Source organism: Amblyomma maculatum, chromosome 4, assembly GCF_055883805.1.
Source record: "Amblyomma maculatum isolate TAMU_Amacu chromosome 4, ASM5588380v1, whole genome shotgun sequence".
NCBI lineage: Eukaryota > Metazoa > Arthropoda > Arachnida > Ixodida > Ixodidae > Amblyomma > Amblyomma maculatum.
Genome location: NC_139347.1, coordinates 78,064,570 through 78,092,478, shown reverse-complemented (window position 1 = coordinate 78,092,478; position 27,909 = coordinate 78,064,570). Strand labels below are relative to the sequence as shown.

Below are 27,909 nucleotides of genomic sequence, written 5' to 3'. Positions count from 1 at the left end.
TCTTGCAATTTTGGGTCTGATGTTTTCATATTCCCTTTACATAGAGAACTGTTAGCTAGTCAATTACGGTGAGGCGTTGCATGTTTCAGCCCCCAGACGTATATGGAACTCCTGTCAGTGTCTCGGAAACATTGGAAAGTTAACATTGCATATTTTGTCCATGGAGATATTTTTGCCTTACAACGCTCTGTACTGCAGCTTAGTTATATTTTACTGCAGCTCTTCGGAGCTTGAATGAAGGGTGTATAACTCATGCTAAGATATTATTCTTTCTTTTTTTTTGAGTTTCTTAACGGAAAACGCGTCAGAGCTTCTGCCAGTGATTAGTGGGAAATTGCGTAATCAAAAATAGGTATCGGCTACCGTCTCTGTAACTGGTACTAAAACTGGGAAAAAGATGCTGGACAGCTGCGAAGTGACTTGAGTAATGAAACTGCGAGCACACAGGGATGAGAAAATAACCCTGTTTTGGGCAATGACTATTTGCTTTGAGGTGATGTCTATTTCTTTTCAATTAAAGATCAAAGCACGGCTAATAAAAAGAAAAGCCGTTTCTTCAATATGCTCTTCATCTGGTTTTGCAGCTGGGCTTTTCCTTCATGTGTGCAAACCTTCATGTGTGATGTGTGAGATCAGTAGTGCTTGCTGTCTTCTCCAGCTTCATAAATTATGTTTCCCAGAAGCGGAACAAGAATAAACTTCTGGTATCTTACCATACCACACCTTAGCACACCGTACCTTGTCACACTGTACCCTGCCATGACATGCCACATCATACACGATACCACGCCATACGACCCCATCACATACCATACAATACTATGTCGCATGCGATGCCTTAGTATTCTATGCTATTCCGTACAATACTTTACTATACCGAAAATATATATCCTACATCAGACCATGATCACATCGTACGATATCATATCATACGATAGCATGTGATTATGCTGACGCCAGTTTAGTTTGCAGCTTTCATCTTGATGTGATATATACGGCACAGCGGTGTGCCACAAAATCGGGTGCGAAAAATGGGTTTGACTTATACCATACATATTCAAGCGGCAAAGACTCTCGCGAGAGACGGGTAAAAGCTGCGCTCTGAGACAAGTGGTCTCCAATAAAGTGTCCCGCATGCTCTTGAAAATTTTACACCAGGATGGTATGAAGACAGCATGTTCTTTGAGAGTAGCTGCTGGAATCGCTAAGCCTGTGTTGAAAATGAGCCTGAAAGCAGGTTCTATACCAACCACCCATCGAACCCACCAGCTGAAGGAAACGCGGCCGGCAAGAAAAATGGGCCGCTGTAGCTCAGAGAAAGGCTCGAATATGTTTTCAGTGCAGTAAGTAATGGCCATATATCAACAACGCCCGCTGACAATTATGTAATAGCAGTTCCTATAGAAGCCGCGTTCTCAATGCTGCTTGGCACGAAACCAATATGCAGCGTCTGTTATACAGAAAGTACGATGTAAAAAACTGTGCGTCATTCTTTTTTTTTTTTTTTTTTAGAGTTCCTGCATGCGCTTTGAAGCTGAGCGTTAGAGTTTTTTGTTTTGTTTTGTTTGCCTGATTGTATCACGACCAAGCAGCAAATGCTGCAACTTGCTTCAGTCGGTTGATGGAGGTGCGTTGCCGGATCCTTCTAAGGCATCCGCATATAATGTATTTTTAATTCCTCCGTAGCAATAAAATGGCGCACATTTTATTGCAGTTTATGTAAATCACCGCCCAGCTGCATAATGCATTTCCAACATTTCTTAAACCTTACTCTTCTATTGTAACCACAAATTGGTTATGAGAATCCGTAATCTTGCCGGTCATGAGACGTGCGAAAAAAAAAAGAAAAACATTACATCTGTCTTTTCGAACCAAAGCAGTTGAACTGTGGTCTATATTATTTTTACCGCGAATTTACATAATGTAAACTACACACGGGACATGGGGCGCAATACTCCCTTCCTAGCGGCAGTGCCTTCATGGTCGTGTTGGTATTTGCTATTCGAGCTGTTCAAGCATCATCGAGTTTGGGTACACAGTCATGATTGCTGGCATTTTATCTTACTCATTCTCAACTAGGTGTATCTCCCTGTACTTGATTCGTGAACAAAAAACTGCCGTTGATCTTGTAAGCTTTCAGACAAAGATGCTCGCGTCATCCTCCATAACTGAATATAAATATCGACGTCTTCTGCTTGCGGGGATTTCGGTGTTTTCTGTTCTTGCAGCCTTGACATGGCGTCTCAAGAGAGTGCCCAAGCAGACAAGTCAAACGCAGAGCCGGTTCTCGAGGTACAAAATGCATCATGTATTTTTTTTCTTTACATATACTGCCGAGTTTTACTGTACGGTATATACATCCTAAACAAAATCATCTACGGTCGAGATTCATCCTCTACTAGTTGCGCAATGCCCAGTAACGTTTATTTTATTCAATAGAGACTTTTAGTTTAGCGTTACCGCTTACCGCTACCGCCTACCGTTACCGCGCGAGCATCAGTACACATGTGCAAAAGCAAGGCGTCCGTGTGCTGTGCGATGTCAGTGCACGTTAAAGAACCCCAGGTGGTCGAAATTTCCGGAGTCCTCCACTACGGCGTCTCTCATAGCCTGAGTTGCTTTGGGACGTTAAACCCCACAAACCAACCAACCAACCAAATCACCCCGATGGCGACAAATGGCGCCACGTTCCCGATAAATTTCGGCGGATGCCGCACGCGGGAACCAATTAGCGCGTGCTGTGCTGACGGTGCGCGGTAGTGTTAGACGGCCGCGGTAAGCGGCAGCGCTAAACTAAAAGTTTCTAATATCTACTTACGCGCATGTTTTTTTCGCCAGCCTCACCGTTTTGGTGCTGTGGTGAGGCCGCTGGACTGCTGTGCCGGAAGGTTAGGGATCGAATACCCGCAGCGGCAGCTTTTCGATGGAGGAGAAAGAAAGGCGCCCGTGTGCGGTGCGATGGCAGTGTACGTTAAAGAACCCTATTTGGTCGAAGTTTACGGAGCCTTCCACTACAGCGTCTCATAGCCATAGTCGCTTTATGAAGTCAAACACCACAAAGCCAAAAAACAGTATTCTTTTTGGCCGCGTTTATACTTTTCTCGAGAGGGCAGGACTAGCAGAGACAAAAGTCAACGTGATACCTCTTAAAAGTACGATGCAGTACATACGAGTAATTTTTGTGCGTTAAGAATCTCCGGGAAGAGAATCCGAATTAATGCATCGCCGAAAACAAGCGATTCTGCGCATTGAACATTCGTTTGGTTGAGGGACTAGTAAGGATTCACGCTGTTTCGGCTGAATACGTGTGGGCCGCGTACGGTCCAGAGCGTTGCTTGTGGTCTTTAGGCTTTTATTAACACAAGTGGTGGCGCACCGACTGCAGCGGGGCTTAAATACTCAGTTATGTCTCAGTGTTTTTAGCACAAGCACTAAACATGGACTCTAACTTTGCGGCATTTGTGTATATTTTGTGCCGTAATAAGCTAATACAAAATCAAGAGTATCGACAATCAATGTCAACCCGCAATAAGTGGCAGTTCAAGATTGAGATCTTTATGTTTTCTCTAGTGCACTGTACCCTAGCTCTTCTATCTTCTGTAGTTTAGATTTGGCTATATAACAAGTGACATCCTATTTGTGTATAATATATATTGTCACGTCTCGGTAGAAGACCAAGGAGAACCTAGCAATAGATGGTTTGAATGGTCGACCAGAACAAGTCTTGTGTTCAAGCTTCTTTCACTTCCAGGCTCGCGCTTGTCGTCATCTTTTGCGTCGTCTTCTATGCGGCATTTGCCCCCCTCCTTAGGAAGCATCGTCCCGATGAGAACAAAAGGAGGTAGGAGGTTAAGGTCAGACTGAGTGGTATGGCTTCATACGCACGACGTGGACGACGTCAGCTTGGTGCTGGCGTCGCTTTGATGTCGACACCCCGTCTGGCATCACCTCATAAGTGACGTCGGTTAAACGTCGCTGAACAACATAGGGTCCAAAGTATTGTCGCAATAGTTTTTCTGAGAGTCCACGGCGGCGAATAGGTGTCCAGACCCACACTTTGTCGCCAGGTTCGTACATTACATGCCGGTGTCTCTGATTGTAGCGTTGTGCATCGTGCTCCTGCTGATTTTGAATCCGCACACGAGCTAGTTGGCGAGCTTCCTCTGCACGCTGAGCGAATTCCTCGGCGTCCTGGTCGAGATCATCGGTGTCGGCATTCGGGAGCAACATTGCATCCAGCATAGTTGTTACTGGTCGCCCGTGAAGGAGGCTGAATGGTGTCATGCGAGTGGTGTCTTGGCGGGCCGTATTGTAGGCGAACGTAACGTAGGGAAGTATTTCGTCCCAATTCTTGTGGTTTACGTCGACGTACATGCAAAGCATGTCTGCGAGGGTCTTATTGAGGCGTTCCGTCAACCCATTGGTTTGAGGGTGATAGGCAGTAGTTTTACGGTGACTGGTACCACTGAGGCGAAGAACGATTTCCAAAAGTTCGGCCGTAAATGTAGTTCCTCGGTCAGTTATAATAAGTGCCGGAGCGCCATGCCTCAGGACAATGTTCTCAACGAAGAACCTAGCTGCTTCGGCGGCGGTACCCTTTGGCAGAGCCTTGGTCTCCGCGTAGCGGGTCAGATAATCAGTGGCGACAATTATCCATTTATTCCCGGCTGTAGACGTCGGAAATGGTCCCAGGAGGTCCATGCCAATTTGCTTAAAAGGTGTCGCTGGCACTTGAAGAGGGTGGAGTAGGCCAGCTGGTTTTACAGGGGGTGATTTACGGCGCTGGCAGTCAATGCACGTACGTACATAGCGTTTCACTGTCGCCGGCAGTTTTGGCCAGTAGTATCCGTGCTGTACTCTAGCCAACGTGCGGGTGTAGCCTAGGTGACCGGCGGTTGGCTCGTCGTGGCACGCTTGCAAAACTTCAGTGCGGAGAACCGATGGGACGACGAGCAGAAGACTGTTTCCCCCAGGACGGAAGTTCTTCTTGTAAAGGACGTTGTTGCGAATAAAAAATGAAGAGATTACTCGGGCGAAAATCTTCGGCACAACCGTAGTTCGCTTCTCCAAGAAATCATTAAGAGGGAGCAATTCCTGATCCTCTCGCTGCTGTTGGGAAAGCGTTGCGTCATCTATGACACCTAAAAACGCAGTGTCTTCATCGGTCATAGTGGAAGGTTCGACCGGCGCTCGCGAAAGGCAATCTGCATCTGTGTGCTTCTTTCCAGATTTGTAAATAACTGCCATGTCAAATTCTTGCAATCGAAGGCTCCAACGCGCGAGTCTCCCTGAAGGGTCCTTTAAGTTCGTCAGCCAACAGAGAGAGTGATGGTTGCTGACGACTTGAAAGGGGCGAGCGTACAAATAAGGGCGGAATTTCATAACCGCCCATACCACTGCAAGACATTCTTTTTCGGTTGCCGAGTAGTTCGCTTCTGCTTTAGATAGGGTCCTGCTGGCGTAAGCAATTACCTTTTCCACACCATCCTGGCGCTGCACTAATACAGCACCTAAGCCCACGTTGCTGGCATCGGTATGAAGCAGTGTAGGGGCGTCGTCATCAAAGTGCGCCAGGACAGGTGGTGTCTGTAGACGCCTCCTCAGCTCATTGAAAGCTTGTTGCTGTTCTTCACCCCAGCGAAAGACAGCGTTGTCACGAGTCAGTGAAGTTAATGGCCAGGCTATTCGTGAGAAGCCAGCAATAAACCGACGGTAATAGGCGTAAAGACCCAAGAAGCGCCGCAATGTCTTTTTGTCCGTAGGTGTTGGGAACTTGGCGACTGCGGAGAGCTTTTCAGGATCCGGCCGAACACCTTCTTGGCTGACGACGTGGCCTAAGAACTGCAGCTCCTCGTAACCGAAGTGGCACTTCTCGGGTTTTAATGTGAGGCCCGCAGATTGTATGGCCTGAAACACAGCTAGCAAACGGAGTAGATGCTCTTCAAATGTAGCCGAAAACACTATCACGTCGTCAAGATACACCAAGCATGTTTGCCACTTAAGTCCCGAAAGCACAGTGTCCATCAGTCTCTGAAATGTTGCTGGCGCCGAGCATAAACCGAACGGAAGGACTTTAAACTCATACAATCCGTCGGGAGTGATGAATGCTGTCTTCTCCCGATCCCTCTCATCCACTTCGATTTGCCAATATCCACTTTTCAAGTCCATCGACGAGAAGTAACGTGCATTTCGTAGGCGATCCAAGGAGTCGTCGATGCGAGGGAGAGGGTACACGTCTTTTTTGGTCACTTGGTTGAGCTTGCGATAGTCTATGCAAAATCGTAAGCTGCCGTCTTTCTTTTTAACAAGTACCACGGGGGAAGCCCAGGGACTCTGTGACGGCTGGATAACGTCGTCTCTAAGCATTTCGGCCACCTGGCGCTGAATGGCTTCACGTTCTTTTGGAGCCACACGGTAAGGATTTTGTCGAATCGGGCGAATCGAGTCATCCGTGATAATTCGATGTTTTGTCAAAGGCGTTTGGCCGATCCGCGATTCTGAAGCAAAACAGTCTCGAAATTGATCTATGAGATCTAAAAGGCGGTCCCGCTCTGAAGAAGACAGATTTGGGCTCACATCAACGATGGTTACGGGTGTCTTGCACACTGATCCTCTCTGTTGCAGTAAGCAACAGTGCTGCGCATTTGGGAGGCTGTCGAAAAAGGCCACAGTTGTGCCTTTCGGAATTTGCTGACGCTCGTCGCTGAAGTTTGTCAGCAGCAGTTCGGTATGCCCATTGGTCAAGTTGACCAGCCCTCGAGCTATAGAAACACCTCGGCTGAGTACCAGGGTAACTGCCCGTTCGGCGACGCCATCGCCTGTATGCGCCACGTCGCATTTCACTTCAACAAGAGAACATGATCTCGGAGGTAATGTCACCGTCTCATTGGCGACGCGTAAGGGCAATAGTGGTACTTGCGCATAACCAAGGTCTTCATGGTTATTGGTGAAGGCAACGATGCTGTCACGGATGCTGATTACAGCCCCATGAAGACGCAGAAAGTCCATGCCCAAGATGAGGTCTTTGCAGCAGTCAGGGAGAATAACGAAGCTGCCAACAAACACCGCGTTTCCTATTCCTATCCGGGCAGTGCATTTCCCTGTCGGTGCCAGTAGCTGACCCCCAGCACTTCTTATTACTGGCCCAGTCCATTCAGTTTTTACTTTGCGCAGGGTGTCGGCCAGTTTCTGGCTAATAATTGAAAAATCTGCCCCGGTATCCACCAGAGCATGTACCGCCAGCCCATCAATGGAAACGGCGAGGTCAGCGCTAACAAAATTATCTGGGTTGATCGTCCCTTTCGGCATTTGCGGCGGAAGAGCGGCAAGGTCGGCGCTGTCAGCTTCGTCGTCATGGCTGATCATCTGGTACGGCATTTTCGGCGGTAGTGCGGAAATGTCAATGTTAGCGGCGGCGTCAGAAGCCCGGATATATATATGTATATATATATATATCCGGCATATGTATATATGTATATATATATATATATATATATAGGATATGAAGCATGTATATATATATACACACACATGTATATATATATATACATGTGTGTGTGTGTGTGTGTGTGTGTGTGTGTGTGTGTGTGTGTGTGTGTGTGTGTGTGTGTGTGTGTGTGTGTGTGTGTGTGTGTGTGTGTGTGTGTGTGTGTGTGTGTGTGTGTGTGTGTGTGTGTGTGTGTGTGTGTGTGTGTGTGTGTGTGTGTGTGTGTGTGTGTGTGTGTGTGTGTGTGTGTGTGTGTGTGTGTGTGTGTGTGTGTGTGTGTGTGTGTGTGTGTGTGTGTGTGTGTGTGTGTGTGTGTGTCAGTGTTATCATTAGTCTACGCAGCTCACTAGTTCACATTTCTGAGCTCAAGGCTCTGTTGCTTCTTCTAACTCTCTCCAATCATTGGAGCTCCAAGACAAGTTCATAGTCCATAGCGAGTTACCTTTATCTGTTCTAGCAATTTATTTGCGGTAGCCGTACCTCGCGACAAAACACATCAGTTGTCTATGCAAGCTGTTGCAATTGATCAATAACGCTGCTCTTGCATGTCACGGGCGTTCCACAAAGCCGCAGCAGCATGGCAGCTTGACTGTATATTTTGATAACATATTCCCAACTTTCACTTGCTCCAGCATTCATGATGTTTTATGTCAGAGCTGTCAGTCTTCCAGCCACTCAAACCTCAATTCACAGTACCGGTGTGTATATCAGCATAATTGTTCACTGAACACACACAGTCAGCCTGATCTCTTAAAAATGACGTTCCTCAGGAACGTGCCGATGGCCAAGTAACCGCTTCCCACGCTCCGAGTGGATCCGGCACCGATGCAAACGGCTCAGTAAACACAAGCGTCCCTGGTATCTGTGACGAAGCGATGTCAGCCACCCGAGGGAGTTCGCCCGCCAAGAAACCGTCGGACGAACCTCGGGGTGGCGAAAGCCCATCCTCCAAGACACAGACACACGAGGTGAGCACTCCCTTGGCGCACGCATACAAATGAAGCATACAACCCTGAGTGGTCACTCGCGTGGAGCTCCAACAGCTAGAACGCTTCTTTGCTCCTTCAATATTTATTTATTCTCCTTCTCCAATAAAAATGCACGATAAGACATGTACATCTGTTATGTTGGAATTTTCTCAGCCTTCCTTTTTAGGCAACATCTAGATGGATGATTTCGTGGAAAGATTTCGTTGCCCAGGGCTTCTGTGTGATATATTGCACGTTTATTATTCATTAGCGGCGCTTGGCGATGAAGCAAGGGGACCATGCAAGGTATCTCTAGCAGCTTCACAACGAGCGTCATGAAAAGAATTCTGCGCAAGTATTATACCTAGGAAGCGTTTCTTTTTCGCCCGATAACAGCACATGTCGTAAACGGCGTCTTACACAAGCGAAGTAGGCCTTTAGTTCTCATACAGTACCGGCAGTAGTGCAATGTCGTTTCCATGGTGCATATAAGGTTCCCACACGCGACCACGAGACGACCAAGCAAGGCGCCCGCGTGCTGTGCGATGTCAGAGCACGTTAAAGAAGCCCAGGGTGTCAAGTCCTTCACTATACGGCGTAGCTCGTAGCCTTAGCCGCTTGGGAACTTTGAACGCAATAAACCTAACCAAACAAAACCAAACATCATAGTTTTAGCATGAGAAGCATAAGTGTTCTTTCACCGCATGCGGGGTCAGCAACCGCCTGCTTCAGAACACAAAGCGCTATTGAGGAACGCATACTCGGGGAAGCTGAGAGGCCTTTTGTTCTGAAGTAGAAGCACGCCCTCAATACCTCCAACGAGGATATGAAAAGGTGCATCTGAGAGAAACGATTGTCTTCTTCCTTCCGTTTAATGAACACAGGGGCGAGCGTGGGGTGTTGTCTTCTTTCATCTTGTTAAACAATTGGGAGTTGGAAAAATAGAGGAAGGGGGCACTTTAGCTTTTGCAGGACTGAAACCTGGGCAATTTTATGAACGTTCAGCGTTGTGTATAGCGAGAAAAACGAAGACTAGATATAAATACGGGCAGAGAAACAAAGCGCTATCAACAAAACTTTTTTATTACGAAGAACTCGTGTTTAAAAAGACATCAAGCGCAGCCTTGCGCAGGCGCAGAAGGGGTGAAAAGGGATGAGATCGATGCATGTTTCTTCTCCGGTCTTCGTTTTTCGCGCTGTACACAACGGGCAAGCTGCGCCATTAAAGGGTATGGGTGAGGCAGCGTTTATGGCCCCCTTCCGCGCCACCTATTGACAATGCTCGTTTGTGTACATTCACTTTGCAACTCGCCTAAGCCCTAATGCCTTATTTTGTACGTCTATTATATCGTACATACTAATTAACATACAGTCAAGAACTACTGCATTACGTGCGCGACCACACATCCTAGATATCAAGCCCGGCTTAACCAAAGCCGTACGAACGTGCCTACATGGACTAGGTGTATAATAATTCAATATAATAATAATGTATAATATAAGGACAAAGACAGGTTCTCTTATTTTCACCCCCTCTCAAAGGACAGGATCAATTTGGCAGCTCTTGCCAACGCAACCATCGCATGCGGTCTCCTGAAGGGAACTTTACTACCAATCAATGCCCTGCCATGTCCGTGATTTATTGCACACAACGCCAACGCCAACACCGGAGAGTGTGGGACGTGGGACTTTTAAAGCAGTCGCGTTATTATCCGCCTTTATCCGCTTTCACGTCACCGCATTACTTGAAAGCCCCGAGACGCAACGAGATCGAAGTCGGCTTTCGTCTGGACAATTCGCTCCAATGAAGCTTCGTGTGCGCATCGGTGAAGTGAACTTAAGCTTAACATTCCTTGCAGGCCAATGACTTCAATTCAACTCTTTATTTATTTATCAGAACACGTAATGGTCTCCAGAGATAAACGTCCCAAACAGCAACTTTCGGTACCCTGGAGCAGTGGAAAAATAAAACCGCTTAAATTCGCAGCTTGATGGAAGCAACATAGTTAGCCATTCTGTAATGCGATGTACAAATTTCGCATTGACACTTTGCTCTTCAAGCAATGATTAAAAACTTAACTAACTAATTGATGCTAATTAATGAGCTTTGACGAAGAAAAAGAACACCTCAGACAAGGATGAGGGATTCGTAATAGTTCTCGGTTGTTCTGACTATACTAGGGCACATAGTATTTTAAAATATTGTTACATTTAGCTAAGACGTCTTGTTATTACCATCGTTTAAGGCGAAGGAATACGAAATACTTTCACTCAGTAATAGACGTACTCAGTAGCAGCCACCAAGAGTAGATAGCGAATCTTTAGTGCCGCAGAGCTACTCCTACGTAATCATTATTCAACGTGCACTCACTGACTCAGCGTCGTCGCTCAATTTCCGCTTTGCAGAAGAGCACAATCTCAAAACACGCGCATTCCAAGCGGAAGTCGTCGTCGGCCTCTCTGGGCAGACATGCGGGCGGAGAACGTCGAGGCTCCAGGATCTCCGCCTCGTCCAAGGCCGGCGTCAGGGCGCTAGGAAGTGTCTCGGCACACAAGGTGCCCTCCTCTCCGACGCTCTCAACATCTGCTCTCAAAAGCGACGGCGCCGTGAATTCTGGAGAGCGCTCGCGCCCAGCGCGCTACTGCAGTGCAGCCACGCAGAACCAATTGACGCCCGAGCTGTTCCCAGGATCTCCGGAAACCATGCCGCAATCTGATGGTACCCCCCATCAGCAAGGTACGGGGCTGTCAGGATGAAACCCCGTCTTTTTAATTACTTGACCTTCAATAACCGTGCAATTGAGTCACAAATATGTTGGAATTCCCCGGCACGGAGAAATACCAGGGCCTGATCTAAGCCTAAGCCTGATCTAATATCTAACGTAACTCGCCAGTGCTTTTGAGGCTAGCACCCCCCAGGAGGCATGTAGATGCATTGACCAAACTGTGAATGGCTTACTTTCCTTAAGCTTGTTTCGAAGCTAGAGCAAATCTCAAATAACATATTAATTGCGCATTTAATCTACTTGAGCGTACCCACACGGCTAAACGAACCGATTCAGTGTTGTTTCAGAATCCGGGCAGTTGTCCTGCCCTAGGATTATACCGCAAGGCGGAAATTATCAACGTGATACAACTCGGACAAGGTGCAACAGCAGTTACATTAATAGTACAATAATAATAACAACAAAGAGGCAGTACTAATAATAATATTACCGCAGCAATAATACAACACGTAATACAATATTTGAGCCATTAACTAAGTGAACGCTAACTATACATTTTTCATTTTATCGGGCAATATTATGCTTAGAATCGCAAACTGCGAACATTAAATAAAATTTGTTTATTTGGCAATACAAATCAATATGTTTCACTTAAAAATATGCATTTGAAAGTTCATTGGGTCGGTTTGCACGAATTTGATGTTTATTCTAAAGTGCGCATTTTTTTTTGTGTTCAATGTCTCTTTAGTTTCTTTGGTAATAATTATTTATACAATGGTGCGGCTCTTATATATTTTTGTGCATCAAATACATGGTATTTTGTGCATTTGATGCTGTAGAAGCAGTAAGCGATTTCTGCGACAAGAAAAGCAGCTCAACAAGACGTCGAATACGTACTTTTGAAGTTTCATATATCGAATCATATTGCCAGTTAAATAATTAATACCTGGACGTGACTTCAATATTAACATTTTTATTTCAAAATTTCATCGTTACCCGGGAAACTAAAAATAGAAAGGTTTTGTTTTATTGAACTGAGCACCTGATTATTGATTTCAAATAATTTTAATACAGTTCGCCTTGCTGTTCAGACCACACTGGTGTATCTCTCGCTGTTTTCTAAATGAAATTCTGCAAAACGTAAAAACAATGGGGTATATTTTTATCGCTCCTTTTCGATTTTCACTGCTCAAATACGAGTCAGCGAACAGACGCCACCCAGCGCAAATGACTCGTTGCAGGACGACACATGTAGGCCAGCCAGTACATATAGAATCATTCAATGATTTCCTAATGGCTGTGTTGTGGGCAACAAGCTAAAAGAGGCTGGAAAATGGGTCAACAACTATGCAATAAGCTATGCGTGTTCAATGAATACTGCGTCTGCTGAAAATTGTGATAGGAATGGTTAACATAACCTATTGGTAATACTGGTAATTACCAAGAAACGACTGCACGGCCACGAGAAAAAGTTTTAAATATCAGTGGAAAAAATTGTTAGCGGAGAACTAGGCCGCTGCTGTGATGATTTATTTTAACGTATATATGCCCCGCTCTAGAGAAAAGTCTTCGTTGGCGTTGTCGGCATCGGCGTTGTGAGCGCAAAATCATGGGCATGCATATGACAGGCGGTAAATGACAGTTAACGTGCCCGCGTCCTGATTGGGTGTCGGCTTGCGTGACATAACTAACCACGTGACATGACCGAGCTGACTCGGTCAGCTACTTTGAGATGAGGAGAGATGTAAATCCGGCACCTTTGGATTCCCAGATTCTGACCTCGGGCCGCGCAGGCACGTTCTATGCTGAGAAGTATGTGTGAGATAACAGAAGCGCTAACTAGGGGATTCGTGATAAAAGGGGTAGCAGAATGAATGCATATGCGAAAGATGACTTGCTAGGGAATCCGAAGACGACAGGCATTAACGCTATCTCATCACAACTGTGAAGGCACTGCATAAGTATATCCCTCCTACATTTTTTCTGTATCATTACATATAATGAAAATATTCTCCATTAAATTATGGTGCGCTTCGTATCTACAACGCCTTGGGAAGCGAAACGAGTGAAGTGTGCCATGTGCTTGCCGCTGTTCGGCTTCAGTAAGTCGATTGGCTTTATCATATGACAGCAATGTGGAGTGTAAATCTAGTGCGAGGCTCTGAATTCCAACATCTAAAACACACCACGCTCCCGTCGTGAAGACTTTTACAGATCCCTGCCGCGGCGGCTAGTTTTCGATGGAGGCGAAAAGCTAGGCTCCCGTGTGCTCTGCAACCTAAGTTCACGTTAAAGAACACCAGCTGGTTGAAAATTCCGGAGCGCTCTACTACGGCGTCTTTCATAGCCTGAGTCACTTTGCGGCGCTAAATACGGCAAACCAAACCAAGCCAAAACTTCATGTGCAGCTCACCCGCCTCCGCAATCGAAATGTAATAGTATAGAGCAGTGCTTGAATCTTCCCTTGCAGGGATGTAGCTCGCCGTTCGATATATCGAACGACTGGGGATTATACCGTTCATTATATTCAGTTACGCTCCTGTATTTTTATCCAGTATGTTCAAGAAAATAACCTATGGTTTAGCTATACCCAAATATTCGAAATATTGTTACGTAGCAATATAAATGTCCGATGTATATATTCGGCTTCTCTATGATAAGGATTATCTCGAAAAAAAAATAAAAATACTGCACACATGGACAAGGACTAAGAGGGGTAGACACAAAAACGCCGTGCGTCCCCTCTTAGTCCTCATCTGTGTGCGTTGATTTTTTTTCCCCAAGAAGACCTGCATCCAACTCGGCCAACTTGCCGTTATTCTGCATAAAGGGTACGCTGTAATTTGATTTCGAAAACGGATATGAAGAAATCTGTCGGTTCCTTTCCATCGCGAGAGACTAATAGCGCTGAACCCCGTTAACACAATGTCGAAGGCGTCTTGAGATATGTTTTTTTTTTTTTTTTTTTTTTTTTTTTTATACAAGCATTGCTTCAGTACAGCCCTTTTTTCTCTTGGTTGCAAAGGCTGTATTTAAACGGACATACGTCCCGCACGTGTGAGTGTACACCGGGGGAAATCTAGGCTTCGTTTACTCTGCCATCGATGTGCCTTGAGGAACCCTTAGACTAGCACATCGAAAAAGCTGGATGTGGTCAAATACTGATACAGAAACTGGATTCATCGCAATTGCATGACCATTCCGCAGCCCCCATTTGCGTCTAGAAAGAGGATCTGCGAGGTATAACGTCGTAAATAACAGGGGAAACTTACTCGGGATATTTAGCCTCGTTTCGTTTAATCTGATACGGGTTGGCGCGAAACAAGGCATGCGGCGACGATTGTCGCAAGTGTTCTGATCGAGTTTCCCAAATGGCGAAATAGCACGCCATCCACAACACTTATCTACGCATTAGCAGTACATTATGGAGAATAGGTACACAAGACAACAGGTTAAAAAATACCCATTAAATATGTTTTCTCCAACGCGTCGAAGGCAACCGCTGTCAGCTCATTTCTTAGTTTGTTTTACACTTCAGGCAACAGCGTAGCTGACTGCATCTTTATTGCCGAAACTTGTAGCTATGCCGAAGTGCTTCTCTGCGAAGCTGTGTACCCGATGCTTCTGGATTATGATTGTGTTCTCATAGTAAATGTCTTGAACTTTACCTTTTCACTCCTTTCCTAATCTTGTCTTAGTGCAACTAGGGAAGGGGGGAGGGGGGGTGGCATTGATATCACCAATCATATGAAATGCACTGCAAAGCGGTCAAGAGATTTGACCAAGCGGCTTAAATGAGGAATGAGCAACACACGAGACTTGTTAAGCCCAGAAGCTCTCCGCAAGCCTTTTGATGTTTAGGGGTTGGAGAACGAAGGAACTCCAAGCAAGTTACCGTGGGAACTATACAGAGATGCTCGGTAACGCATCGGGCTGCTTACTCCAATGTTCTACGAACATAGCTACACCGGCATAGAAAGTCGCCGCACCCCCGAAAAACTTCCGGAGTTATGCTTTGTACGGGAACAGCTAAGGGATGCAGGAAATTTTTACGCGCGTTTTTAACGGCTCTCGGCAAGGCGAGTTATGCGCGCAATTTCTCGCTTCCAAAAGTGCCCGCGGAAATGTTGACCACCACTCGAAATCGATATGCTCATCTCGAAATGTCAATTGCTTTTCATGTCATGGTCCGCAAGTAGACAGGTTGAATGAGAAAAGTTCTCTTCTCCATTCACAAGGAAGTGAGAGGCTGGAAGATGGCTGCTACAAATCACCCCCCCCCCCCCCCCCTCCCGTCCCCCCAAGAAATAAGTGACCTTGAAATTGATTATGGGTAATAATCATTCAGAATGGTTTCTCCAAAATGAAAATGATTCAGCAATGTTTCTCTAAAAAAAAAAATGTGGCTTCCAATGGCCAACACTCATTGCAGATCCTGCTTAAGATCCTGAGATTTCGCTTGCCAACTCGGCCATGTCACCTGGCCTCATAACGTCACACAAGCCTCCTACCTGAATTGAGTTGAGTGAGTTGATTGACGCTACGGTGACGCTACGGTAACGCTACGGTAGAGCAATTGCCGGCAGAATAAGCAAGGCTAATCCCACCTATAGCCTATAACAACTCACTGATCTCAACCCTCCTACCTGTCAGGGCCCTGCCATGTCCCTTGCCAACTACCACCTGTCAAAGCTATGTCCGTGGCTTTTTCGCTCACAACGCCGACGTCGATAAAGGCGCCGCGGGCTTTCTGGAGAACGGGGGATCTTTGACGAATTCGCTTTAAAATATGATGAGATGATAAGAAGTATATTGTATGACATAGGAAGTTTAACATCGCAGACTGGTATTCGCTATGAGGGAAGACTTAGTGACAGCTTCGGGCATAGTTTAGGCCACTTGGGGATATCGTGCGCAGGCATCGCACGGTACACGGACGCGGGAAGGGGTGGTGATGGGGAGGGGTATTCATGGCATGGGGCAACGAATACCACAAGAAGCACAATATATGCCTAATTTTTTTTTTTTTTGAGAAATAGCAACAAAAGGTCGAGTGCCGTCTGATATAAAGCTCGTTTGCTGAAAAACTGCAGCAGTCGTGTAACAATGCGCGGATGAGGTCAACAGACCTCATTCGCATAACTGTCACCAGCAAAGCGACGTGGCGACGTTGTAGCAACAGTAAATGTATGGCTGAAGTATCCCTTTAAAGTTCAAATGCGCGAATTTTATAATGAATGGATGATGGGCGACAACCCGATCTCTTCGGTCGGCCACCTGCGATGTCCACCGCGGCCGGCTGTTTGTGGCTGGATGCCGTTGGCATGGTAGTTAATTCCTGTGTAGATGGTGCTCAGATATTTTCAGAAATGCTAGATCAGCAATGCGCTGGGCGGCACAGAGGGCGATGCAATCGGGCAGGTAGGCAGTTACAAGCACTCATCATCCGTTTGAGTTCCATTGACTATGAGTAATACTTGCGCGCAGTCATGGGCAGTATCGAAGATACAAGCATCTTCAATACTATCTTTATGTATACTTTGTGTATCGGCATTAGATATCGCGTACTGAAAATGAAAGTATAGGAGTATTGTTATCGAAAATACATTTTTAGCATATCGTGTGTTTTACCCATACACGATAATAAAAAACGGCAAATGTTGAAGCCGCTTTGAGTCAGACATTAGGTTGGCGCGCTCACTCAAGGTCCCCTCTTGCTCGGAGTTTCCTTCAAACGCCCCGTCTGCTCAGCCTCACCAATCTATATATTCCCTTCTTTTAAAACTGGAGGAGCCAATGGCAAGTAGATGCTCATGAAGTGGTTTACTTGTGAGCAGCGAGGGCGTACCACGAATCCGCTAAACTGTTTATAGACACACAGAAACAAAGGAAGAGAATCGACAACGAAAACGGAAGGAAGGCAAACACTATAAGGACCGTGCGCACTGCTATAACCGTAGCCGCTCTTCCGTCCTTTCCATCCGCCTGCTTGTCTGCCTCCTAGCCATCTGATTTCCGTCAATCGGCGTGCTCATGCAGTATGCTGACGAAAGCAATGACTTATGCACGACCCTATATCTCCAGGCTCCGTATGTTGGCTCTGCTTGCCGCCAACAACCCGACCTTTTAAGGTCTCAGCCGGCCAAGATGCAGTCGGCTAACTGCCGTTCTTGTAGTTTATAGCGTTTCATTGAAAACAAATCCATTATATGTAACTGCGCCGCGAAGGGGTTTCCACTAGGCTTTTTTTTTTTTTTTCTCTGTAAAAACTATCACGTCAAAACGTTTATGAAATATACGACTTAAAGGTATGTGAACGCTCTTTTTCAGCACCTAAGTTTGAATAATAAATTGTGCTGTCATTTTTTTTTTTTGCCAGAAACTGTTAACGAAATTTGAATAAAACCTGTAAAGATAACTTTGTTCCTTAAAGAATGAAAACTTTTACAGTTTTTCTGAAATATGTGAATTGATTAACATCATATTAGACAAACTCTGCTAAAAAAAAGAACACTTCTATTTTTACTGCAATTATCCGTAGTTCTCAAGCCACGCTAGTGAAACTTGACTTTCTTATACCTCCAGGATCCTCGAGTCAGCGTGGCTATGCTTCACTCTTATCTGCTATTAAAAGGTGCCTACATCAAACACAGCACTGAAACGTGCTCGTCTACTTATGTAGAGAAGTTTTACCCACTTGCCTCGCTTACGGAAGCCCACATTGTGGGGTTCTTTTGGAGCTCATAAAAACGTTAAGCCATTTTATTTTATTTTTTTCTTCTAGATTTAAAAAGTGCGCAGCTTCAAAAGTCGTTTGTCGTACTAATGACAAAATAACTGCTTAGTTCCTCCACCGCACGCAGCCTCGCCTTTTAGCAGAGAGGAAACGGAGGAGCCACCGGGTATGTGACGTGAAATATATGAAATGAAACGCAACCGAAAAAGTTCCAGATTTGTTTGTAGTAGCCAAGTGCTCAGAGGTCAGTCAGTTCGTTTGAACAACGCTCGCCTAAATACATTTTTCGCTATTGTGCCTGTGGAAGCGATTGCTTCGTCGTAACCATGCATGACTTCAGTTCAATGTGAAGTTCTAACAAGGCCAGCTTTGCAGAGTGTCAACCGTAACCCGCGCTGACGGATTCCGTTTAAGCTCTTTCAGAAAACAACTGCGTTATAGGAATGCACTAAAGGTTCCAGAAAGCGTGGCAAAATTTTATAACTTCGCTAATAATATTACCGCGTTTATCATACTCGGAGTTCAGTGATGCATAGAAGTATCGACGATACAGTATCGAGTGATATGAAAAAAAAAAATTAGCGCAAATGAAGTAGCCCAAAAGCGAAAAGAAGGGACAGGAAAGAGCGCTGACTAGCAACTATTCTTTATTGAGCAAAACGTGCACAATATATACGAAAGCGGTAGGAGAAACAATCACATGCAGTCAACGTCGCATCGTGTAAACAGCAGGGCAACTCCGGGGTTTTTTTTGACATTCGAATAATCTAATAAAAATTTTACTTTGGATTCTCCTCTCCGTCCTCATGCATTCTACAAAATTTGGGCGCCGTACGATAATCCGTTCGCGCGCAACACGACTTTAAAATATGCTGTTTTCATGGCTTAAGTTGAGGCTATTTCTGCCGGCAACACTGAGTTTCTGACGTCACAAACAGTATACCGGCGTTACTATCCACTTCCTGCATGATTATGAAAGTGTGAGGCTTATATTGAACTACCTTAGACATTTTATGCAATGCTTCATGATTTCCATACTTTATTTTCACCATCCAACGCACGTACGAGTGTTTCTCTAATACTGAGTGTGACGTCACCATTTCGCCACTTGGGACGTCGTTTCTGGCCGTGAAAGCAGTTTCGGTTTCGATTTGCTGTTTATTCTTTTTAAAAATACTTCTAATTGGAATTTCGAAAAACGTTTTTTTGTGTTCGAGTCAGGACGTGTCGAGGAATGTAATTCAACCAAAAACACAAAATGATGGAAAAACCACCGGAGTTGACCTTTAAGAGCAATGAAACCCAAAGCAAGTGACAAGGCTAAAATATGATGCAACACAAAATAATGATAAAACATTCCGTTGGTCTGGAAAAAGTTATAACAACGAAAGAACACAGACGATTAATAAATCAGGTTTGCGGAAGCAGTGTCAGGAAAATCAGATGAGTCAACGCCATATGATGTAAAGGGTCATAAGAGCGATAAAACGGAAACAAGGTCAAAAGCTAAAAAAAGATGGCAACTCAAAATAATTCCGTTGTTCTTGACAAAGTATACAACTAAAAGGTACATGGGCGATGAATGAGCCACCCATGCGCGGTCAATAACGAATATTTAACAAAGTGTTTCTAAGAAGGCAAATTCGGTCTTATAGAGCGGTTTCGACGCGTCACTCATACATGCTGGGCCTTTTTAGGTATAAAGGAAGCTTCCTCCAATTCACGGGCTATGCTGTCTCGACTTCTATCAAGAATTGCGGTATCAAATAAAGCGTCCTCGGGCGTAGAATCAGCATTGAAGAAGCCCTGTCAGTGCTGCATGGAGGAAAGTTTCCAGTTGAAGATTGCACGACCGCAAAAAGCAGAGTTTCCACAGACAGTGATATCGGCAGTGGCTGCATTCCTGTTTCAGAAGGCCAAGGGCAAGAAAATGAAGAATAATTTAGAGGAGAATAGGAGGGTGAGGCCAGTTGTCGTTCCATACATCCACTGTGCAGCACATAATTTGAAGAAAGTTGCCTATAAGTTCAAGGTACCTGCAGTGTTTTCCGCTCCTTGTAAGCTGGCCAAATTGCATTCCAGGATCAATAAGGAACGCACTAAAGAGAGAACCTGTAGCCGAAGGCATTTTTATGTTTGGCAGTTGTAGAGAAGGGGTGATGTACCAGGTTCCTCTAACATGTGGAAAATTGTATATAGGACAAACGAGAAGATGCCTGAATGAACACTCAGTGAGGGAATACGAACGCCTGCTCGGAAAAGGAACTGGGTCCAGTCTAGCGGTTTATTGCCGCAAATGTGAATGCATGCCTCAGGTAGTAGCCAGTTTAACGTTTTTGGATTGGGACGATTCGTAAGACAAAAGTTTCTTCTGGCTTCGAGGTTTGTATATCCAACAGATTCTCCCTTGTTCCAAGAGGAATTCCAAGTCCAGAAAATGTGGCTGATTATTTTGTGACAATCCACAGGTGTATCTCAAACCATGACTAAGATCTTTAAAACCAGCTAAAGTTTCTTTGACAGTGGATTGGAAAGCAGTTGTGTCTTGTTTGCTTAAAAGTACTGAAAAAATAATCGACATAACTGAAAACTTTTAACATCGTGCGGTTGTCAAACCTACTGTCCAAGTTCCTGTCCACGGCTGCGAGAAAAATGCTTCTTAGCAGCCGTTGAGACGAATTAATCGCCCAGGCATTTTTGCCTTGGTTGCTTCAGGATAGATTTTTTTTCGAAGTTTGCACTTCGAGGAGCGGCGCGAGGTTCAATGGGCGCCTGTATGTAATCCTCATTCATTTCATATAGAGGTTTCATCAATGGCGCGACTTTTTCCCAACGTTAACTATCGCAGGTCTGGAGCGTGGGCAACCAGTAGCCTCATCCAGCAGCGGTCAAGAAGCGGTGCACCACGGCGAGTCCGGTGAAGCGCTGCCGAAGGGCGAAGGAAAGGAAGAAGGCGAGGCTGTAGCCGGTGAAGCAAAGGAGAAGGTGGAGGAGAAGGAAGGCGAAGAGAAAACGAAAGAGGAAGAAAAGAAGCCAGCGGAAAAGAAGGCGCGCAAAAAAGCCTCGCGTGGTTTCAAGATGCCTGACGGAACATACGTGGGCCTCAAAGAAAAGAACCGCTACCTGAGGCAAGTGCCTGTGAGCCTTTTTTTCTAGGGGCCTTGTTTTATTTTGTTCCATTTGCTTTTTTTTTTTCTGACCAAACATAAAACATATGTAGAATCAACGTCTAGGTTGACGAAACCACTAGCGTAAGCACCATCATCGATCGGCCTGTCTGCTACCAGCACAGGAAAAGGCCTCTATCACGTCTTCGCAGTTAATCTTCTCTTGTACCAACCGCGGCCAGCTTATCCCGCAAAGTTTCTAATCTCCTCCGCCCGCCGACTCTCTGCCGCCTCTTGCTATCCTCGCCTTCTCGCGACCAAGCATAATTAATTATAATGCCCAATTACGTTGGGAATGCGTCTGCTAGGAGCCATTGTTGTCTTCACGAGCACCAATTCGTGAGTACAAAAATGTTCCTCTAGAAGGTATACGAGATCGATTCAAGCAGCGGCTCTGTGCGATTGCATAACTATCGCGATTACAGCCGCTGTAAGCAGAAGGGTGAGTAGGCTGCTAAAATACCGCACATAAGTTGTGATCGCTGAGTTGCGTAATGCTCAGTGTCATTGAGCAAATAGAACGTGCAATTTATCGCCTAATTATATGCTCAGTCATATATTCCGGCCATAAACACGATAATGGTTGAGATCTAGACCTTGTATTGAAGTCCCATTAAGACAGAAAGCCACTGCAAATTATGTCCTCCGTAAATGTCATTTGTGTAATGCATGGAAGCAGTCTTTCTGACTTTAATGACTTTGCACGGAAATGATTAGGTGAATAAATGGGCTTTTCTATTTCAGTCGCATAGCCCCTGAACATTTCATTGATGAAATTGCCTCAATGAATAAAAAGGATAAACACCTAAATTTTCATTAGTGCTGCTTATCAATCAAAAACAAGCAGCGAGAAAATTTTCTCTGATTATCAGTAACCCTTGCTAATGCTTGCGGCGAAGAGAAAAAGACCGCCCTGTTTGAAATTTGGGTGCCTCGCAAGAGGATTTAGCGGCAGAAATGAAACTCCACTCGGCGATGTTCCATTAGCGTTAACCTGAAGTGTTTGCGGAGCCCACATCCGTGAAAGCCTGCTGCTGAAGCTGCATCAGTGATAGCCGCTAATACATCCTGAATTGGATAGATATCCGCATCAACTTATTATATATGTGTTGGGAAGCACCAAAAGCCAAATCTTGCCCTAGGTCACAGCCGTGAAAGGCTTTAGCTTTATTGAAAATTAACGACTATCGGCAGATAATGTTAATATCCTCAGGATAGGATTATACTACTATAGTGTATACCTCGAACGTACAGGCTTATGTGTGCAGGCTTATTTTTGGCGGTAGAGCGCTCGAGAGAAAAGCAGCGCTACTAGAAAAAGTCACCATGGTGCGTTGAAGAGGCGGAGGTAAAAACGATTATTGCTTCTAAAAACTCAGTTACATGGAGGTTACTTTGGGGTCGGGATTATTGCATTTCCCCTCACAAACACTAAGTTGACTCCCCAGTACGGGACCTCAGTGGCTTCCGCTGCCGCTATTGCTCGTTTGAGCACCGCCTTTTGTGCTTTCAGGTCGGAGCAGGCGAATAGGGTTGTCTCCCAGTCCTCCCAGCTGGGGTTTGGATTGGGTGTAAGGGCAGGGTTGGTGAAGGACGCCCACACTATGCGAAAGAGGTCCGAGGAGATTTCCCTATAGTGCGGGCACTCCCCTGAGAAGGCACTGTCAAAGTGTTTAAGTCACATCGGGCACATCATAGTGTTCGTAAGGAGGCGCAGAATACACGTTCCTCCGCTCTCTTTAATCCTTTACACGGGTGAGGATAAATGTTGTGTCTGTTTTGATACAGTTGAGTTATGTGCCTGAAAGTGTAGCCCAGTGTGAATTCCTCATCTGTGGAGGAAGGGGAAGAGGTTTCCCGGTTAGAGAGCGTGAAGAGCACATACTTTTCTTTACATGTATGTACACACGGTGACCACATACCGGCGCCAGTTGTCTAAGGGGGAAAAAACGCTGTTAAGTGAAAGAAACGGCAAAAGAGTGAAAGTGTAAAATCTTGACCGCATTTGTTCCTGAAGGTTATTTTTATGATACCTATAGTCAATTCTTACTCCCGACCACCCTATTTAACTGCCCGTCGATGCGTCGCAACTGCTAAAAGGAAGGAAGGTTATAATTCTCAGCGTAAGTAGAGTGTTCCAAAAATAAATATCGTGGGATAGCTGGAAGCCGGAGTAAGGTGACGCGTGCGTCGCTGATGCTGTCCATCCATCGTTCCTGCAGGGCCATGCACAAGGAACACTTGAAGTGCGACTACGTACCGTTCTGCATACTAGGGGTGCTCGCTGTCATTGTCATCACGCTCGTCTACCTGTACGCCTACAGACCGGGTACGTGTGTGCTGCGCAACTTCTTTTATAAAGCTCGCGTCTCCCTATTTACTCAATAGCCGCCTTCAAGAGATCTATTTTTCTCATTCTTATTATTCTCTTGCAGATATCTTCAACCGATTCATCGAAGCGAGTAAGCGTACAACAGCGCTTTGGTTATTAGACTTAGTTTTAAGTATCGATAAATATATTCATCTCTGTGTATTGTGCGTAAAGAAAACCTTCGAGTTGGAGCTGATTTTAAGCAGTTTGAAAGTGGTGCATTTCAGTCTGTTTTGAGCCTCCGTTTCATGCTCACTTTTCATTTCATACAAAAAAAAATGGATGATTCCTGTCGTTCGCCACCATCTTTAAACGGCGCTTTGTGAAGCCGGAAGTGCGCAAATTAATTACCAATTCACTTTACACGCCAGTTTAAGAATGCAAGCAACCAGGCACATCCTAGTGAAAACCTCTTAGTTAACGTCAACCACCCCGGTTCCTTTAAACTGCACTAATAGCTAAGCACGAGGAGAATTTCGTAATCCGCCTTTTCCAAAACGTGTCTGGCAATCAGATTGTGTAAGAGAGAGTTGTGCGAATAATGATTGGCGGTAAAAAGTATTTGGATAGAGCTCACGAACTGCGTTGGCGGCTGCCGATAGTACCCTGCAGATGTGCTCTACACTGTAGCTCTCATATTCAGATAATTAAGGAAATTATTGCGCGAGCTCGCGATGGTTATGATTGGCTGTCGTTAATTAAGCTCCGGAGTGGTTAGCGATATAAACAGACGACACTGACAAGCACTGGTCTCGATATATTGCACCACCATGGCACACTGTTACCCTACACTTTCCGTGCGGGCAGCCCATTCCCAAAGGAGAGGAAAAAGGAAACAGTAGCTTAATTTCGCTTGGCCGTTGTGAAGCCCGCTACTTGGGCGGTAATAATGAGTGCATGACTGCCTACACAGTAAGGCATTGGGGACATTGAAGGGGGCCTTTCAAAGATTTCAAGGCTTGAATCATTGAAAATTGCTGTGTGGGAGTTATTATGCTCCGTGCTTGGTGAAGCCATGTAATATCATGCTTCGAAAAATTCTGAACGAAATCTGAAGTATCCCTCAAATCACGAAAGTGAGTTATCCTTCGTAATAATTTACTGGCAAACAGTCACAGGTGCAATGGGTTAATTTAGACCTGTCAGCTCGGCATCGTTTTTATTTTAATTTGTTGCCGCGTTTGGTTAACAGAAAATTATATGCACGCAGATCGCAACGTTTTGCAAAAGTTGAACATACTCACGTGCAGCGATCTATTCGGGAGTTTTCGCTCTTCTATCATCAAAACGAGTACACGGGTGGCAGCCGAAATACGAAAAATAAGAGACAGATTGGCTATTTCTTCTGTATTTTGTCCGCAGTTCGAAGCCTCTTGGGGCTTAACAAGCGAGAGGAAGAAAATAAAGAGGCGGGCCTCTTCGATGACGTCATTCAAAACTCAAGTAAGTACTTACCAGTTATTTGTTGTGTGGGTACAACGTAAAAACAAAAAGCGACAAAAAGTTCTTTTGGACCACTGGTAATTATGGAAATAATCATTTAAATAATGGCAATTCGCGTGAAGCTGAGCGAAGTCAAGCTGTTAAAACAAAAACTTAAATTTTCGCACTGCTAGTTGATGAATAAAGAAACCAGAACCTATTTGGAATTCGCCACCCTTTTGCTACTAAATGCTGCTTCAGATGCGCCAGCTTTTCACCAATCTTAGCGAAAGGCATGGCGTGTAATAGGTGTCGTGGGGTTAATTGCTTGCAAGTTTTGTCTTGGAAACGAATCGCGGCTTGTATTTCTCGTCGGCACTGAGGAAAGGGTTTATGCCTCAAAGAAGATAGCAAATTTTTAAAGAATGGAGTCGTGTTCTCGGCCTGCATATTACCTCTTTAATCATGAATTGCGGTATTTCGCGTCAACCAATATTGCACGAGAATTCTTTGAGTGACTTATGAACCTTAATGGAGAAAACAGCCACTGACGCCAAGGAAAGCATAGGTGTTTTTTTTTTTTTTTTTGGCGTTGGTAAGTGTGGAGCAGTAATGTAACAATCAAGATAATTAGACAATAGAAAAAAAACACATACCACAGGTGGACTTCGAGCCCACGATCTTCGAATTTCGCAACCAGTGCTCTACCAATTGAGTTATGACGGCGGCTGTTCAGTCCTCTACATTCTTATGTAATTACGTTGCGTGTGATTTACATTTGATAGTGCTTAGTAGCGCCAACCATTGTCTCCAGTGGCGGAAGCAGTACGTTCTATTAACCTCAAGTGTCACTTGGAATGTGTTTTTACTCTACGATAACCCTTTAACACTTCCTATGGCACTCAGTCTGTCGGATTCGAGACCCTCGTCAGGCTAATCAGCAAATATCAAGAAATCAGAGGCCCGTTATGAGTTACACATATCTTATGTTGTATCTCACAACGAGCTCTTTTCATGTATCTCATAATGAGCCTCTTATTTTCCCATATTTTTGCTCATAAGCTATCGACCAGATATCTAGTACTTACTTTTTTATCGACCAGATATCTAGTTCTTATTTTTGTTCTTAGGGAAACCATTAAATGAGACCATGTTTCCAAATATTTCTCATAGGCGTGCAGATTTGTAAGCACCATGTCGAACTTGTTTTCTTTGATTATCATGCGTGCAGGTTCATCGCGCGACGTTTCCACCGGCCAGGAAGGGAGTGCGACGGCTACTTTCCCGACCACCTAAACGGAAGCAATGCTGACCGATGGAAAAGCGGAATTCATTAGGGTGGCTGCGCCAGTATTACAGTTAGCTTTAAGTAACTCGCGTTAATAATATAATCGATATAATGTTAGGCATTACTGTGATCTCATTGATACTGTATTTATTAGTGTTCATCTATAAAACAACAACGTCAGAAAATAGGCAGCTGCACCATTTTTAAATTGGGTGATCTTTTTGTCGCACCATTATAAGCATGTATGGAAGGCTGATGCAATTAGATAGTCCTCACGAATTTGATTTACAACGAGATTATCGCCTATTTGGGATTTTAATGGGCAGATCGCACCAGTAGTACCCATCGCATAACTAGTAACTCCAGGTTGCGTTTGGGCCTCAGCTGTATTTTCGGCCTCTGCACTCAACTTCACACATGCCAGTTTGAACATCAGGATCGTAGAAGGAAGCTGCAGATTTTAATTTACGAACTTCATTCAAATTCTAGCCTGCAGTACCTTCAATAAATCAACAACAGATTACGCAACTGTTATACGATGTCTGGCTACTAAACAAAATTTACATACACCAGCTGAGATACAGAGGGCAGTAATCGAAATATTTTGGCAGTTATAGTGCCAATGATCGCCAAATGACTGAAAATGGAAAATTGAGCCCCGTTACTGCTAGCACGTTTAACATTTCGTTTCAAAGTTATGCATCAGGATTATTTTAATATGAAAAATAGCACAGTGTCATAGAAAATGCTAGACGTTCACTCCGTAAGCGCACTCTGACATTAAATAAAATTTCGTGCTATTTTAACTGTTCCAGACATTCTGCGTTGGAAAAGCCTGACACCATAAATTACGCGCAGTTCTGCATTACATTAATTAAATAAGCCATTAGAGTATTTACTGCGTAGATGTTAGGAATATTGAGTCCAAAAAGCATCATTGCCGGTGCCATCGTATTTAATTACCTACCTTTTGATGCTTTCAATGACACCTGCAGTTGTCTTGAACCGTTCTTTATCCAAATTTTCGAATTTAAGTTTTTGATGCTGAGTCTTTCTTCGCGGAGGTCGATCATGTACAGTCGTGAGCAAAATCGGTATACAACACATCAGCCGGTGGCGGGGCTTGAGAGAACTGTATCCCAACTTTATCTAGCAACAGGCATCTACAATCGAGACAATAGTGACGGTCCCCATTTTACCGACATGCATGTGCCGATGTCGCTGTCCCTTACGTTATCACTAGATGTCATTTCGATGCAGTTTTCCCAAACTCTGTCACTGGCATAGTGTTGTATATCTTATCCTTTTCTTACCAGGGACAGTTCTTGGTGTCAAAGCTGTTCTTTAGTATTGTATGACTACAATGTGGTGCCACGTGCTTTCTCTACGCAAATTCATTACACGACTGGCGGTATTTATAAATACATAAATTATTAACTTATTGCATTGGAGTGCTCACCGCTCCACTGAATCCTCAAGTTTGTTAGATGTACACGTGGCGTTGCACACCCTCAAAGATTTTTTTCACGTAACGTTTCTCTGCATTTTAGCATGTCGTTTTGTAAGCATTTCCCAGATTCAGAGAGCATGCGTTAACGCCCAGCTTTCTGAGCACGTGACAATAATCATTAAGGACGTGGAAAATCATTTGCGCTCCGTTACCGATACTCAGCCAAGTCATTTTCGTAGAGTTTCGCGAGAGCATAAAGCCGCTTCGAATTATCGCCCTGTTAAATATTTCCGGG

At 44.7% G+C, this 27,909-nt stretch overlaps 1 protein-coding gene across 1 annotated transcript; it reads left to right on the top strand.

The window, feature by feature from the left end:
• Window positions 1-10,956: 10,956 nt before the first annotated feature.
• LOC146191486 (uncharacterized) lies at window positions 10,957-27,473 on the top strand. The gene is made up of 6 exons (XM_084599959.1): window positions 10,957-11,191; window positions 20,765-21,044; window positions 23,306-23,412; window positions 23,519-23,545; window positions 24,817-24,897; window positions 26,108-27,473. The coding sequence occupies exons 1-6, from the start codon at window positions 11,158-11,160 to the stop codon at window positions 26,170-26,172; spliced, it is 594 nt and encodes a 197-aa protein (XP_084456085.1). The 5' UTR covers window positions 10,957-11,157; the 3' UTR covers window positions 26,173-27,473.
• Window positions 27,474-27,909: the final 436 nt, after the last annotated feature.

What these genes read in the sequence shown, in the direction of transcription:
- LOC146191486 (XM_084599959.1), top strand. Translation starts at nt 11,158, where the DNA reads ATGCCGCAATCTGATGGTACCCCCCATCAGCAAG. An exon ending in CCTGTACGCCTACAGACCGG is followed by an intron (nt 23,413 to 23,518) that starts GTACGTGTGTGC and finishes ATTCTCTTGCAG; the next exon opens with ATATCTTCAACCGATTCATC. An exon ending in TGACGTCATTCAAAACTCAA is followed by an intron (nt 24,898 to 26,107) that starts GTAAGTACTTAC and finishes TCATGCGTGCAG; the next exon opens with GTTCATCGCGCGACGTTTCC.